Raw genomic sequence first — 17,876 nt, forward strand, 5'->3', positions numbered from 1 at the left:
GTGCATAGATTAGAGAGGGTGGGGCTGTTCTACATGAATATAGAGTTTCAAAGAAATCTGATTGAGGTATGTACAACAATGAAGTTGACAATCAGGATCATTACCAAGTGTTCCCTCTGGCAGAGGGGTCAAAACCAAGAGGGGTAGAATAAAGGTAATTGGCAAAAGGGACGTGAAAAGTCTGGTTACAGAGAAAGCAGTTAGGATCTGGAGGACACGATCGGGGGCAGTAATCGAGGCAGATTTCATTTATGGTGTTGAAACGGATCCAGATAATTGTGTGAAAGAGTTTGCAGGGCTATGGGGAGAGGGTAGGGAGTGAGACTAACCAAATAGCTTTTACACTGCTACACCACCTCCACTGCAAAAGTGAGGCCCTTTGCAAACTGGTAGAACAACTTATCTTCTAATATTTGCAATCTTATGGAATGAGCATTGAACTTTCCAACTTTGGGTAAATTACTGTCTCAGTGGTTTCCATTATTAGGTTTATGTCTTCTCAGCCAGTTTATTTAAAATGTCTGATGATCAGTCCTTTAGCTCAGCAATACAGTGCTGAAACAGGCCCTCCATGCCGACCAGCAATTGCCCTGTGCACTAGCACAGTCCAACACACTCGGGACAATTTATAATTCTACCAAAGCCAATTGACCTACAAACCTGTACGTCTTTGGAGTGTAGGAGGAAACTGGAGCACCCAGAGTAAACCCATGTGGCTGACTGGAGAAGGAAATGTTTTTGTATTAAGCATGCTTTTTTTTTGTTGCCATATTCAGATTAAAGGCAGGTTCATTTGATCAAAAGTTTCATCTGCACTGCAGTCCAGTGGGGTTCTATTGAAATCTTCCTGTCATTGGGTGGGATGTGACTGATCTGGTCTGCCACATTTTCCTGCAGTCATGTTTTGCAGCCCTGGGGGTTTCAATCGATCTCAGCTGTACAGCAGAGTGATGTGAGTAGCAACCAGGCCTCGGCCAATCGATCCGAGGCTCCATCCATTCAACATCCTGAAGGTGTTTAATAACTCGTTGCTATCAAACGCCTTTAACAGTTTTCAAATATATAACAATTTATATTTAAAATTAATGAGGTTTAAATAATTAAATACATAATACATTAACAGACTAAAAAACATATATATGTAAGACAAGACTATTAGGCCAACTACTTACCTTTTTAATCAAATCTGATGCCCGCATTTAAAAACAATGGGCCTGTATTTCTTAAGCCAGCTCCCCCATTGTGAAACTAAGGGGTAAGATGTAAAGTGCACCTGGTTCCTCACTCAGTATGTTAGTGTGTGTCACCTGTGGACTCAGTGGAACAGCAAAGCAGGAGGGTGATACACTAACCTCCAGCCCATCTCTAGCTTTCTTGCTGTAATATGCAGATACTTTGATTTAAATACAAACTGACTCGTGAGAACAATATTGTTGGCAGTTCTCTGTGGAACTGCTGGCCACAGATGAGTCTAAATTGACCACTGCTTATTTTGGTGATATTATTTAAATTGCTTTAGACGTACAGTCTATCTACTAAGTATTGTTACCAATTATTGTATTTAGTGCATAGATGTAGAAGCTTGGTCAATTCTCTGGACACGGTTGTTAAGATGTCCACCCAGTAACTGATTCTATTGTTTAATGGCACCTTAATTTGAAATGAAGTTCACATTGAACACATTGTTCACAACAATTGCAGGCCAAAGGAGCCTCAGGCTCCTTTCAAATTGCCTCTGTGTCATTAACCTTCCAATGGTACATGCACATTGTTGCATTTCTCACTGATCCAGCAAGTATGTATCCTGAATTTAATGGTACAGGTGCACAACCTTTTATCCGAAGTTCCAAATAACGAAAAGCTCCGAATAGCGGACATTTTTTTCGGTCCTTGAAGAAAGGTCCTTGAAGACGTTCACCGAGGGCGGCCCGCAGAGGTGACAGCGGAACCTCCGGTCGGTCCTCGAAGAAAGGGGAACTAAATCCCCATTCATAAAAGAGAAGGTGAGGGTATATTGCGCGGGAGGGTTAATAATTGACAATCTGCTGCTGCCTGCCCGCTGAGTTAAAATGTTCCCACGGTAGACTCACGATACACAGTGTATCGTGAGTCTTGCGTGGGAACTTTTTAACTCAGCGGGCAGGCAGCAGCAGATTGTCGCTCCCTTCAGTTTCACCCCACCTACACCCCTCTGCTTCCCGGCCATGTGTGTGACCCCTTCCCTCCCCTCTCCAGCTCCCCGCCCATTGCACCGGCGCGGGGGCTTTGCACTGTCTCCACGTCGGCGATGCCAGCAGGTCAGTGCCAGTCACCGGAGACGTCAGGACTAACGGGACACCGACCCCCAGGCCCACTGCAAGCACAGAGATCCCAGAGACCCACAGCCAGCAGCAGCCCAGCCCCGTTCCAACTCCAGAGGAAAACTGCAAACTGGCCGGAGACGTCAGGACCACCAGAAGCCGCTCCCCGATGGGCCGCTACAGCGACAAGTGGCAGTTCGCCCACAGCCCGAGCTGCGCCCCCTCATCGGGACACCGACCCCCAGGCCCACTGCAAGCATGGAGATCCCAGATCAGCAACTCCAGCCCAGCCCTGCTCCAACTCCAGAGGAACACGCTCCCCGTAGGGGCAGAAGCTGATGGTGTGCAAGGTACGTCTTGTTCTTGGGGTGGCGCAGCTCGGGCTGTGGGCGAACTGCCACTTGTCGCCGTAGCGGCCCATCGGGGAGCGGGTTCCTCTGGAGTTGGAGGGGGAGGGGGGTATTGTGCTGTTTGATCGCCCCCTGCTATCCCAGGGACAGGGAGACACAGCGGCATTTGAGACTGGTGGGCAATCACTTCCAAAGTTCTGCCCACACAGTCAGTACACCTCTCCTACACTGCATTTCATACAAACATTTATTCTGCAAGAAAAAATTACATTGAAGACTCAAACTCGCGACCGAGTAACTGCCAGGATCGAGGCGCAAACTCGCGACCTAGCTCGGGGATTCAAGAATCCCCGAGCTAGGCCGCCTAAGGGCATGTAGCCCCGCTAGGGTGACATGAGTGCGAGAGGTGATTCAATGCTGCGGTCACATTTACAAATTCAGGAATTCATTCAACACACTGCATTTCATACAAACATTTATTCTGCAAGAAAAAACTACATTGAAGACTCAAACTCGCGACCGAGTAACTGCCGGGATCGAGGCGCAAACTCACGACCTTGCGGATATGAGCCGAGCACTCTACCACTGAGCCAGCCGTTAAAATCTATGCTAAAAATCTTCCATTCCGAAGGCCGAAAAATTCAGAATTACGAAAAGTGTCTGGTCCCAAGGCTTTCGGATAAAAGGTTGTGCACCTGTATTTGCATTAAAGGATTAAAAATATAACACTATAAGACTGATTCTATTCTTCTGTGCAACACATAGAAGAGTACATGTGGGAAATAGTGTGCAGACATTTCATATTTATCTGTCCATGAGGGTGATTTCACCTGTATTGCTGAGTGGGTAACTGACCCCAGGAGATTGCTCACCCATTATGAAACACCATCTGATAACCATTTCCATCAGTTTCAGTGTAAACCAAGCAGGTTCTATAATGGCCAGCAATCTGCTTGGCACTTTAACACCTAAGCTGGAGGTAAAGATAACCCTTCATTACGTTTAATGAGCAGAAACCATGAGTTAGACACAAACCTTTCCATGATGCACTCACTGCAGGTGTTGAGCCCTCTTGCATCATAGAATTGACCCTTATAAATTAATATATTATTTACTTCATCTGTGCTGAGTTTGTTTGCTGGAGATGGTAAGACTGCGGTTGGCTATAGTGCTGTTAACATAAGGGAGGAAAATAATTTATGAATTTGTTAATCTAAAAATAAACATTCTGAGGAGCTAAGGATAATAATTCGGATGAAGAATGGTAACACATGATGATTTGCTCATTATAAACTCTATTTGATGGGAAATAATTTTGGATGAGGAGTCTGATGGGTGATTATTGCCATGTATTTGGACTCCTCGTGAAGATGAAAAAGTCATTAAATTAAGATCTCAACAGACAACTATTCAGTGACGTACTGGAACATCAAATAAGAACTCATCCATCGATTGTCAGAAAAGGAAAAGAGAAATTGGATAAAATAAAGTAAAGGAGTTCATTTATGTATTAGATATTGATGGAATAGTAGAATACAATAATTAGTTGAGCATGATTAGAAAATAATAATTTTGTATTATTACTTAAGCAAGAATATGACTGAACATACTCAAGAATACAATTTTGTAGCTCTACGACTACTTATCGTGTAATTATTTCCTTATTTATTTTCATTCTGTTCAGGAATTGGTGGTGGCTTTAGTCCAGGGGAAACGCATCATTTCTCTCCACATATTTACCCTTCCAAGTAGGTTTTCTTTTATTCTTCAAAATAAGCAGCATTTAAGAAAATTAAATTCCTCAGCCTGCTGCTTGTGTTTTATCACATTTTAAACATTAGTTACAAGGGAAATAATACTTTGCATGTCTTGAACCCAAAGTTACTGTTTTTTACAATATGCTCATTTTTCTTGTGTAAGAAGAAACTGTAGATGCTAGTTTAAACCGAAGATAGACACAAAAATCTGAAGTGAACTCTGCGGGACAGACAGCATCTCTAGAGAGAAGGAATAGGTGACGTTTCAGGTCGAGACCTTTCTTCAGACCCGATCCTCTCGTCGACCCGAAACGTCACCCATTCCTTCTCTCCAGCAATGCTGCCTGTCCCGCTGAGTTACTCCAGCTTTTTTTGTCATGGGTCTTTTTTTTCAGGAAAAAAGTATTTTCTAACTTATTTAATCTGAGTCTGAGTGTTAGAATTAACTATAACTTTATGCAGCTTCTTTATGCATTTATATGTTTTTTTAATTATTCCAAATCACTCCTCCTTTGTTACAAACAGCAGGTCATATCCACACATTCTCCCAACACCACCTTCACAAACGATGGCATCATACGGGCAGTCTCCATATGCCACAGGAATGCAGCAAGCAGCTACCTATGCAAGCTATCCCCAGCCAGGTCAACATTATGGAATCCCATCCTATGGTAAGCAGATATTATTTAAATAAAATATATACTTTTTTCTTTATTGTCTGTCGCTGCACAGAATGACCTCAAGAGTAACAGCAAATGTTACATTTTGTTTGACGTTAGATGTTGTTTTACATCAAATAACTTTTCTGTTTCTAATGTACTTAAATGAGAATCTACAGATCTGATGACATTAACCGATGTAGGTGCATTATGGGCAGGCATCAAGACAGAAGGTGGATTGACTCAAATGCAGTCTCCTGGCCAAACGGGATTTCTAAGTTATGGTTCAAGCTTTAGTGCACCTCAACCAGGCCAAGCCCCTTACAGTTACCAAATGCAAGGTCTGTGCCATCTCATGTGATTTAAACAATTTCATTGTGCAGTGTTGTTTAACCAATGCATGCTAACTTTAAAGATCAATGTTTGCCACCGCCAGTTGTATTGGTGTACATAAAACCTGTACTTGGGTCTTAAAGTATTTTAATGTTCAAAATCACTTCATTTGAGACTAAATGGGATTAACATGGAGCATGGCCAAGCTTGGAAACGTTTACTTTGGTGTCACTTTCAGTATTAAAATACTTCAAAACAAATGTATGGAGCCTTGCTCTGTTATGGATTCCACTCATTAATAATTTAATATAAATTCACAGCATTTTCAATTTTTTTCAAAATGTGATTATCCTATGTAAAATTTTTTTTTTTTAAATTTCTATCTTCCTGTTGAGTTTTGAAAGGAAACTGTTGCAAGCAGTAACCTGTGTTATTTAGGTTCACCACAGTGGTGAGCCCATACTGTGGCTTTGAAAACAATTTAAATTCCAATAGCACCTTTGGATGATTGATCAAAAGGATATCAATTATGGTTTAATCTTCAGATTGGCAGAGCAGTTTCGTGTTGAAAAACTCGGGTGCATTTAAAGATTCTCTCTACTCTCTTCCCTTGGTTTCCTACCTTCTGTATCTCCAAAATAAACCAACAACACAACTAAGATAAAATAAGAACACAAGAGACCGCAGATGCTGGAATCTTGGGCAAAAATATTTTGGGAAGGAGATAGAAGTGGGCAGTACAGGGTTAGGGAACTATACGTGTGGGAGCTGTGTTCTCCAGAAGATCATCTGAAACTTGACTCTATTACTTCATTGAAATTGAGATTCAGAAGTAAAATTTACTAAAAAAACAACCACTACATTGGAATGACCAACAGGAATCATTTCAGAGTATCTGCTAGTTTCTGGCTTTATATCACAACCTTCTCCACCATTTTAACATTGAATTCTCCCAATTTGGCTAGCCCGTGCTGTCTCCTCCCCTTCCTTAACCCTCTAGCTGTCTCCTCCCACCCTCCCATCCGCCCGCCCTCGGGCTCCTCCTCCTCCTCCCCTTTTCCTTCTTTCTTTCCCCACCCCCCATCAGTCTGAAGAAGGGTTTAGGCCCAAAAAGTCGCCTATTTCCTTCGCTCCATAGATGCTGCTGCACCCGCTGAGTTTCCCCAGCAATTTTGTGTACCTTCTCCACCATCCCCCACTTCGTGAAGGTCTTGTGATTTGTGAAATGTTAGATTCAATTACTCTAGGCCAAGTGATTTCAATGTTAGAAAAGATGTGCACACCTCTTCAGCTGCCATGGAGGTAACTGGCCTTCCTTAATTGCAACTTGCAAGGAAGACCTATCTCTTTCCCCCGCCTGAAGTTGACTTCCAATTTTTACAATTCTGTACCTAGAAACATGCCTGAAATATTAAAACTGTTTGAATTGATGTCACAATTCTGCCAAATTCTGGAAAATTATGGGCCTAATTAGAAAAAGAGGTTTGTAGCCTGGGGTTGCTGTGATAAATTCCAGCACAAGGAATGCTGGAGAAAAAGATGGCTTTAGCTAAGACAAACTAACATCAATATACAGGTAGCCAAGTTAATTATAGGAATGGAATAGATTTAAACTGGTGTGGTGGGGAGGTAAATCTCAGGTCAAAAAAACTCAGCCGTGAATTGAGCCCCATGTTGAATGAAGTTAAGAATTAGAATCAAATGAAGAAGGATTATGGCTGTGAATGCCAGTAGAGAACAGACTACTGACAAAGGTCAAGGCAACAAAGATGAATGCTAAAGGTAATAAGAATAAACTACAATTCATCAATGGAAGCAAAAATGATACAAGTAATGTAGAATCGTGACAAAGAAAAAATATGGAGCGCAAAGGCAAGGCAGGGAAGAAAATATTGAACCCCTACACTTTTTAGTGTAAAAGATTTGATTCTACACAGTTGATTTGATTCTACACAGAGTTGCTGAATTGTAGCCAATGTTATTTTAGCTTGAGTTGTGTTTGGCCTTTCCTATCATCTGCTCAGAGTGGCTGTTCAGCTTTTGCAAACATTAATACAATTCTCTCTCGGATCTGTGTGTGCATAAAGGGTTGCTTATGCTATTAATTTCCATTCTCTTGCTGCTGTCTAACCTTCGGTCACTATTAAAACTGCCAACAAAAAGCCAGATTCTACAGATTCAGTCAAAATCTGTAGCCAAGTATGCTTTTGGCTCCACAGTAGTTCCGTAGTCCGTAGCCTACCTTTGTCATCTGCCTCTCGTTCTTTTTGCAACCTCCAAAGACCTACCCGAGGGTGATACCCAATGATGAAGAAGACACAAATTGGCATGGTGGAAAGCAGAAAACAGTCTCTGGTTGCCTGACTGGGCACCTGCAGTTCAGCAGACGTATGCTAATGAAGATGAGGCCCGATTTCAGAAGTGCCTTGGGCATCTGGTTTCTGGTGCACACAGAAAGCACAAAAAACAGATTTGAAAAATCTACCGCATAGATTAATAAATAAAGAAAGAGAAAGTAGACCATGTGGATGTATTGCTTTTTTTTTAAACAATGATACGATGGGAAAGGAAATAATAGCATCTGGATTTAATGAGAACATGATAATTGCTTTGTGGATTGAAATGATAGGGAATAAAAAAAAGAAGCAAGTTGTTTTAATCCGCTTCAGGTCATAGTTAGATTATAACCACAATGACTGAATTGTGTAAAGAAATTAGTGAGATATTTTAAACCATGACTGCAACTGTTACAGAACATTTCAAGACAGAATTTACTCTCAGCTATAAGATGACTCATTCTCTCCTGATTTCCAAATTAATTTTGAAGTGATTGGGACAATACTGGAATTAGAAGTTGTATCAGAGAGTCAGCTGAACCCTTTACGGCAAAGCCCAATGTATCAAAAGGGCCCACAGAATGTAGTGAGAACTTGTAGGGGAATCAAAACAAGCCCACCCACCAGAAAGGTAAATACATTTTGACAACTCAGTTATGGCATGTCTCCAGCTTCTCCAGAACTGTACAAGTTTTCAAACATTCTGATTGTTTGTGATATTCAGAAACCAGTAAGCACTATTACAGGCAAAAACTCAAAAGAATTAAACATTTCCAAAATGGTCAATGTGTAAAGGTAAAATTAACTGATAGTTTCCAAAGTCCTTTGCAGCTCTTTCCCTCCATTGAAATGAATAGAAAAACACTCCCAGGTTGATCTTCATGCAGATTTTCCCGTTGAGGGAGAATCACTGAGTTTGGCACAGTGAGTGAACTACTGACTTTTTAAATGTTCATCCTCTGTGGAAATCCAAAATTGTTGACAGTTGTGCTGAGTGTGGTCTGCATTCGTCGAGGAAATACTTATTTTATCTTTTGTTTTTCTCCACAAAATCTGGGTCTACAATCAACAGAGATTTATTAAATTAATCGGAATCGGACAAAACTAAAGCGATTTTGGTATTAACTGCCTTGCACAGGTGCATATTAGGCACTGGTGATGACAAAGCCCTTGATTTACATTTGCATGGCAATTTCTTGTGCCAGGGATGCTGTAGTCTTGTTCTTTTGTGGGGACAAAAACTTTGGGGGCTATGGCGCATTTAGTGGTTGAATTCTTGGTTCCTTTATCATGACATTATTATTGTATGCCTGTATAATCTGCAGCCCCTGCATATCCAGCAGGTTCACTTCTGTTTATTTACTTGGGCTCTTCAGAGAGTTACATTTTGCTTTGCGTATTTAATCTCTCCAAATTTTGGATAACATCCTTAATATGCTGATTTCTTTTGGTTTAATTTAAATCTTTTCCTACTCAATTATTCAAGATGACAAATATCAATAATAGTACGTGTTTATTTGTCATCCGGTTGAAATTATCCATGTCCTTATGGAGATTATAGATGAAGGGTCAGAGGATGGTGAAAGTCAGAGGGTGGCGAATCTGTGGAATTCTTTGCCTCAGGCGGCTGTGGAGGCCAAATCAGTGGATATATTTAAAGCATAGATAGATAGATAGATTATTGATTAGTACCGGTGTAAGGTTATGGGGTGAAAGCAGGAGAATGGGGTTAGGAGGTAGAGGTAGATCAGCCATAATTGAATTGCGGAGTAGACTTGATGGGCCGAGTGGCCTAATTCTGCTCACTTAGGATCTTATGAAAGGTCAGGTCAACAAGAAGCAGGACTGGTGGACATTTGCTTGTCCAAGGTGCTTTGTTGTATGACCTTTACCAATCATATGTTGTGTAGATTCAATAATGCTCATCAAATGCTCAATCAATGTGGCTTTTTTGCTTTTAGTCATTTAACAGAGAATGTAAAGGGCAGTCTGCTATGTTTTAGAATCCCATGAAATAGGTTAACATGGGATGCTCAGAATTTTAATGTAAACTGGCTCTTCACCCTCTTCGTTTTGGAGGTTTTGCTTCTCTTGCCTGCAAATTATGTATCACAGTGGATTTTCCCACTTTTTAAAAACCAGCGGAATAGTCTTTAGTTTAGAGATATAGCTTGGAAAAAGCCGTCCGGCCCACTGAGTCCATGTTCACCACCAACCGCAACTATCAGTTATCCCACTTTCTCATCCACTCCCTACACTTTAGGGACAATTTTACAGAGGCCAATTAACCTACAAGCCAGCAAGTCTTAGTGATGTGGGAGGAATCCAGTGCACCAGAAGGAAAACCATGCAGTTACTGAGAGACCGTGCAAACTCCACGCAGACAACACCCGAAGTCGGGATCGGACTGGGTCTCTGGCACTGTGAGGGCTTGTTATTCTTTAAGCAGGAACGGATAAAGTATTGTACTTTTCGCAGGATGAGATTTAGTAAGATTACACATCTTGTGGTTGGATTGTTCAATTAATAGCCGAAAATATGAATCCAGCTGCAGTGGGCAAAAAAAAGCATGAGTTTCGATAGCCATTCTCCCTGAAATTGTGTTGTCTTATTCAGCAAGTTGGATTTACAAGTTCATATTTTCGAAAGCAAAATACATACTATGAAAATGTTTATAATCTACCTCTACATAATACTGCAGGGTATTTTTCAACCATAACTTTGTGCATAAATTTATAAACTTCAACATGAGCTGAGAGTAATTGAATTTGAAATTTAATTTAATTTATTAAAGCTTGTTTTCTTGGCAGTTGCAAAGTTTAAAAATCCAAATCCCCAACCTTTTTTTCTATTTCCCATGGAAGAAAATAAAATATATAGCCAACAGTTCAAAACTCAGCTGAATAAACTAAACGTGTGTGGTGTATTAGAGACCAGGTGTTTAGTCTGAACTCTCTTGTAGCCTTCTCCCATCAGTAACAAATTGCTTCAGTAATGTAACTAATGAAGCAGAATCCACATTGAATGCATATTCTGCCAAATATTTTACCTACTCAATCCTGAATTAAATTTGGCAATGTGAGCTCATTCCTATGTTTTATTTTTTTCTTCCCGGTGGAAAACGGACTCCTGTTTTTTAAGATGATTATCAAATTCTTATCAGAATAAACCAAGTAATTCAAAGAAAGATTACAATTGCTTTTATTCCTTATTTGGGAGGGGGAGGTTTTAGAAAATCAGTGGGTTGGAACAAATAAATGAGAGAGAAAAATGTTTCATAAATATACCGTCTAGCTCATTAATCCACAGGAAGTTTTGGGGAGCTTTTGTTTTAAAAAAAATTCTCTTTTCTCCCCTCATCTCCTGAAGGTGCTGACCGTTGTTGGGTAGAGTTCCTTGGGCACCAGCAGACCTTCAGGATCTCACCCACGTGGCCATTCTTCATGCATGAGCCTAGAGGGTGAGAGCCCGCAGGCTTTGACCATGGGACCATCACAGGTGAGACTGACGTCCACATGAGCATTTTCCAGCAGGAATCACTGGACAACGATCTGGAAAGGGAACCATAACTGATTTCCCCCCCTTCCTACTCCAGAGGTGTTAACACCGATTTATAGATGCCCCATCTGGCATTTGTTGAATTCTGTAGTGATTGGAGATTTTTTAAAAACTGGAGCATTTTGGTCTTAATGGGTTTGTACAACAAGAGTTTGTGACTATATAATCAGGCAGCAATGAATGAAGTCATGAGATAACACTAAGCCTGATTCCTTATTGAGTCATCACTTCCTGATGGTCATTTATTGTCTAGCAGAAATTCCCAATGCCAGAGTATAAACTATTTGAGGATAATTAATCATCTCAATGTAAACTGAACACTATCTCAATCAAACCAATTCCTAACCAGGCACTATCTTTACCTAACTGCATTTACATAGCATATGATGTGTGAATTCTAAAGTGAAGGTGAAGCATCGTATTACTGTGAAAGAAGTGGGGTTGAAGGGTTGAGCCAAAACTACTTAATTTTCAAATTGGTTTAAACAAATGTTACCTAAGATTCAAATTTGGCCATAAATTTAGTTAGTTCACGAGCTTTTGAAGTTTTTAAAGCTGTGTTTCAATGAAAGCTTTAACATTTTTCTAAGGCTACTAGTAATGGCAATAGTGGGAGAATACAACTCTCTCCTACTTTCCTCTCTTCCTTTACTTTTAGCCTAATGCCATGTTTTAACATTTTAGGAGATATTTGTTTCTGGAGGATGTTCTGGAGGGTTCATCCACTGTGGCAATATGGGTAGAGCTCAAAAATGAGAAAGGTACAATCACTCTAATGGGATTATACTAAAGTTATCCCTCTAGCTGGTGGGCAATGAAGGAACAGATATGTAGAGAGTTTACAGAAAGACGTAAACACAATGGGGTCATTGGTGTTGGGGGACTTTAATTTCCCTGATATTGGCTGGAAGGTTTCCAAAGTGCAAATTCTCTGCCTCCGAGGGTGGTAGAGGTTGGTTCTCTGGATGCTTTCAAGAAAGAGCTAGATAGGGCTCTTAAAGTTTGCAGAACCGGGGGATATGGGGAGAAGACAGGAACGGGGTACTGATTGTGGATGATCAGCCATGATCACATTGAATGGCGGTGCTGCAAATGGCCTACTCCTGCACCTATTGTCTAAAAAGGCCTAGATGTTAAGGGCATCCAAGAGAGTTTCTTGACATGGTATGTGAATAAGCCAACTTGAGGAGAGACCAAAAGGATCTTGTATTGGGAACGAGCCTGGCAGGTAACTGATGTTTCAATGGGAAAGCATTTTGGGAACAGTGGTCTCAACTCCATAACTTATAAGATGATGATGAATAAGGATACGCTTGGATCTTTGGGGAAGTTACTAAATTGGGAAGTACAAATTACAACTAGGTAGGAGCCAGGGTAAGTAAGTAACTTGTGAGCAGCTGTAATTGAGCAAGTTCACATCAGACATGTGGGAGTTGTTTAAAGGCCTGCTGATGAGAGTTTGGGATGGCATGTTCCAGTAAGTAGGTGGGATAAAGGGCCTGTCCCTCTGACGCGACATTTCAGCGGCTGTCTTCGACCTTCAAGCTCGAGGGCACTCGCCTGAAAAACCTCGAGCTGGATCGACTGTCAGCGATGAAACCGCAGGCCGGATCAACCATGCACGCGCACGCACACTGCACAATGCACACTGCACACGAGACTCACGACACTCATGACACACCACAAAGGTGGGGGCCCAGGGAAAGCGGGGGAGCGCTGTCTGAAATTCACACCCGCGATGAACAGGAAGGTAAGACGGCTGGCACAGTACGGTAAGTCCTTTAGAGAGTGCGGAGAGGGGTGGGGAGGAGAGAAGGGGAGAAGGGGGGGAGAAAGAGTGGAGACACTTTTAAGAAGCCAGCCAACATTTAATGAAGTTTTGTGGGCATTTAACACTACCGGTCGGTTTACTTACCTTTTTTTTTCTCAAAGAGCTTTACCTTCGACTACCTTCAATTACCTAGGATAGCATGCCGACCTACTATGACCTACCTCGACTAAACCTACGAGTAAATAAAATATTGATATTTTCCATGGCAACCTTTTTTTACTCGCGGGCATTTCTTAGCATGTTGAAAAAAACGCCGCAACCTAGCTGAGGCCTCGAGTATGCGGGGACTACTCTTGAGCATGAAGGAGAGTTACAAAGACCTCCTAGGACCTCATGTCGACCATGCTGCGAGTATGAGTCGAGGGCAAACTCTTCTAAATTCATGAATTAGGTCGCTGTAGTGGGACAGGCCCTTAAGGATGGCAAGGTAAGGGGAAACTTGGATGACCAAAATGGTTGTAAATTTGGTCTCAAAGAAAAAAACGTGTAAGCAAGGAATAGGAAATCAGACGGGGCCTTTAAGGAATATAAAACGGGCAAGAAAGTACTCGAGCAGGTGATTAGAAGGGCATAATGGGGCCATGAAATGTTATTGGCAAGTGATATTTAAGAAAATCTTAAGGCTTTATAATATAGATTAAAAACAAGAGGGTAACTGGGAAGAAGGTACAGTAAATCACCCGAGAAAGGAAGGAATTTATTCTTGGAGTCGGAGGATGTAGACAAGATACGAAAATAGTGCTTTGTATCTTTATTTGCCAAGGAAAAGGACATAGAGGATGATGATATTAGTATAGTGTATGATAAAATACAGTTAGAAATCATGAACGAGGTGGTCTCTTGAAAACCATTACATGGATACATCCCCGGGGCTTGATGGGATCTATCGCTGATTATTGAGAGGCAAGGGAGGAAATTGCAGAGGCTTTGACGAAAATCTTTGTATCGTCTCTAGCTGCTGGCGAGATCATGGTGGACTGGAGAGTAGCCAATGTCTTTCCTTTGTAGGCGAATACAAAGAAGGGAAGTAGAGATTATCCAGGAAATTATAGGATGGTGAATCTCGAGTCAGTGATAAGGAAACTATTGGAGAGGATTCTTTGGTACAGTATTTACTTGCATTTGGAAGAGTTTGGGATAATTGGGTACAGTTAGCACTGCTTTGTATGTGGCAGATTATGTCTTACTAACGATTGAGTTTTGTGAGGAGATGACAAAAGTGATTGATGAGGGTAGGGCAATGGATGCAATAAACATACATTTTAAAAAGGCATTTGATAAAGTCACTCAAGCTAAATTAATTCAGACGATTAACATGATTAGAATCTATGATGACAGTAGTATAGAATCAGAACTGGTTTATCCATAAAATACAGAGGGTAGTGGTGGAAGGATGTTAATTTAGCAGGGGTTGGTGACTGGTGGAGTTCTGAGGGAGCTGTGCTGTGACCTCTGGTGGACCTACCAACAGTGGAGAAAGCTGATACGTCAGTTAAAGATATGGGTGGAGAAGTGACAAATGGGATTTAATCTGACTAAATATGAGATGTTGCCCTTTGGGAAATTGACGTAAGGAAAGTGAGTCAATGTAAAGGATTTGAGGAGAATGTAAGGTAAGGTATACAGTTAATGGCCAGACTTTTAACTGCATTGATATATAAAGTGATCTTGGGTTTTTGAGCTTTTGGAGTATTGTCCGCAGTTCCTGTCACACTTTTAGAAGAGGAATGTGGAGGCTTTGGAGAGGGAGCAAAATAAGTTTACTAGGATCGTTCCTTAATTAGATAGTATAAAGAAAGGTTGAACAATCTTAGATTAAGGCATGACCTTCCAGAAGTATATAACATTTGAGAGGTATATATAGGATACATAGTCAAAACATTTTTCCCATAGTGGAAACATAAAATAATAAACAGCATAGCCTAAAGGGGAAGAGGGATAGTTTAAAGGAGATTTTCAGAGCAATTTTTTTTAGACAGAAAGTGGTGGGTGCCTGGAATGTGTTGCCAGGGATGGTGGTGGATGGAAATACAGTAGTGACATTTAAGAGACTTTTAGATAGGCATATGCATATGGATCACATGCAGGCAGAGATTAGTTGAACTTCATATCATGTTTGGCAGTCATTGTGGGCTGAATGGCCTGTTCCTCTGGTACTGTTCTTTGTTCTGCTAGTAATATTCATTATTGCCTTGTTTTACAAAATACACTGAAAAACCTTTTGTTTGCACGCTATCCAATTAAATCAGATAATGCTGTATGTGATTACGTTCACGCCATATATACAAGTACAACAAATAGTGCAAAGAGAAAAATACCAGAGTGCAGAATACTGTTTTGCAGCATTGTGGCATTACAGTTCCAGAGAAAAAGACCAATGTTCCAATGAGGTAGGTTAGAAGATCGAGGCGACACCCTAGCTCATTCAGTAATCTCATAATGGAAGGGAAGAAGCTATTCTCAAGTCTGCTGGCTGTATTTTCAAGTTTTTGTATCTTTTGCCCAATGGAAGAGGGAACGGCTGGGGTGAAAATAAATCCTTGATTATGTTTAAGAAGGAACTGCAGATGCTGAAAAATCGAAGGTGCTGGAGAAACTCAGCGAGTGCGGCAGCATCTATGGAGCGAAGGAAATAGGCAATGTTTCGGGCTGAAACCCTTCTTCAGACTTGATTATGTTAGCTGTTTTCTCTAGAGATCATAAAATGTTGATGGTCAATGGTGGGGAATCTGGTCTGTGTGATGGACTGTGCTATATCCACAACACTGCAATTTCTTGAAAGCTTGGTCAGAGCTGTTCCCAAACCAAGCTGTGATTTTGCTAGATAGTATGTTTTCTATGATATATCTGCAAAAATTAGTAAGAGATGTTGGACACATGCCAAACATCTTTAGTCTCTTGAAGTCTGGTTGCTTTTCTGGTTGTAGCTTCAATATGATAGGCTATTCTAGACTGGGTATTGAGTAATGAGGAAAGATTAGTTAGCAGTCTTGTTGTGCGTGGCCCCTTGGGCAAGAGTGACCATAATATGGTTGAGTTCTTCATTAGGATGGAGAGTGACATAGTTAATTCAGAAACAAGGGTTCTGAACTTAAAGAAAGGTAACTTTGAGGGTATGAGACGTGAATTGGCCAAGATAGACTGGCAATTGATTCTTAAAGGGTTGACGGTGGATATGCAATGGAAGGCATTTAAAGACCGCATGGATGAACTACAACAATTGTTCATCCCAGTTTGGCAAAATAATAAATCAGGGAAGGTAGAGCATCCGTGGATAACAAGGGAAATCAGTGATAGTATCAAAACAAAAGATGAAGCATACAAATTAGCCAGAAAAGACAGCCTACCAGAGGACTGGGAGAAATTCAGAGTCCAGCAGAGGAGGACAAAGGGCTTAATTAGGAAAGGGAAAACAGATTATGAAAGAAAACTGGCAGGGAACATAAAAACTGACTGCAAAAGCCTTTATAGATATGTGAAGAGAAAAAGATTAGTTAAAACAAATGTAGGTCCCTTGCAGTCAGAAACAGGTGAATTGATCATGGGGAACAAGGATATGGCAGACCAATTGAATAACTACTTTGGTTCTGTCTAAGGAAGATATAAATAATCTGTCGGAAATAGCAGGGGACCAGGTGTCAAATGAGATGGAGGAACTGAGTGAAAGCCAGGTTAGTCAGGAAGTGGTGTTAGATAAATTGAATGGATTAAAGGCTGATAAATCCCCAGGGCCAGATAGGCTGCATCCCAGAGTGCTTAAGGAAGTAGCCCCAGAAATAGTGGATGCATTAGTGATAATTTTTCAAAACTCTTTAGATTCTGGAGTAGTTCCTTAGGATTGGAGGGTAGCTAATGTAACCCCACTTTTTAAAAAGGGAGGGAGAGAGAAAACGGGGAATTACAGACCACTTAGTCTAACATTGGTAGTGGGGGAAAATGCTAGAGTCAATTATTAAAGATGGGATAGCAGCACATTTGGAAAGTGGTGAAATCATTGGATTTATGAAAGGTAAATCATGTCTGACAAATCTTAAATAACTTTTCGAGGATGTAACTAGTAGTGGATAGGGGAGAACCAGTGGATGTGTTATATCTGGACTTTCAGAAGGCTTTTGGCAAGGTCTCACATAAGAGATTAGTATGCAAACTTAAAGCACACGGTATTGGGGGTTCAGTATTGATGTGGATAGAGAACTGGCTGTCAGACAGGAAGCAAAGAGTAGGAGTAAATGGGTCCTTTTCAGAATGGCAGGCAGTGACTAGTGGGGTACCGCAAGGCTCAGTGCTGGGAACCCAGCTATTTACAATATATATTAATGATTTGGACGAGGCAATTGAATGCAACATCTTCAAGTTTGCGGATGACACTAAGCTGGGGGGCAGTGTTCGCTGTGAGGAGGATGCTAGGAGGCTGCAAGGTGGCTTGGATAGGTTGGGTGAGTGGGCAAATGCATGGCAGATGCAATATAATGTGGATAAATGTGAGGTTATCCACTTTCGTGGCAAGAATAGGAAGGTAGACTATTATCTGAATGGTGGCCGATTAGGAAAAGGGGAGATGCAACGTGACCTGGGTGTCATGGTACACCAGTCATCGAAAGTAGGCATGCAGGTGCAGCAGGCAGTGAAGAAAGCGAATGGTATGTTAGCATTCATAGCAAAAGGATTTGAGTATAAGAGCAGGGAGGTTCTACTGCAGTTGTACAGGGCCTTGGTGAGACCACACCTGGAGTATTGCGTACAGTTTTGTTC

General features: G+C 41.2%; 1 protein-coding gene across 18 annotated transcripts in view; it reads left to right on the forward strand.

Annotated features, from left to right (window-relative positions):
- The window catches only part of eya1 (EYA transcriptional coactivator and phosphatase 1), a 155,925-nt gene that overhangs the window by 29,522 nt on the left and 108,527 nt on the right, over positions 1 to 17,876 (forward strand). For 9 of the 18 annotated variants that reach the window (XR_004411703.1, XR_004411704.1, XM_033019313.1 and 6 more), the window contains 3 exons: positions 4,335 to 4,398; positions 4,933 to 5,078; positions 5,237 to 5,407. Coding sequence is in view for 16 of the 18 variants with exons in the window: in XM_033019313.1 (XP_032875204.1) it covers positions 4,335 to 4,398; positions 4,933 to 5,078; positions 5,237 to 5,407 (381 nt within the window). In the remaining 2 variants the exon portion in view is untranslated. The remainder of the gene's footprint in view (positions 1 to 4,334; positions 4,399 to 4,932; positions 5,079 to 5,236; positions 5,408 to 17,876) is intronic. The other 9 variants (XM_033019320.1, XM_033019323.1, XM_033019318.1 and 6 more) reach the window with 6 other exon arrangements.

The sequence above is a fragment of the Amblyraja radiata genome, chromosome 4 (assembly GCF_010909765.2).
Source record: "Amblyraja radiata isolate CabotCenter1 chromosome 4, sAmbRad1.1.pri, whole genome shotgun sequence".
Classification (NCBI taxonomy): domain Eukaryota; kingdom Metazoa; phylum Chordata; class Chondrichthyes; order Rajiformes; family Rajidae; genus Amblyraja; species Amblyraja radiata.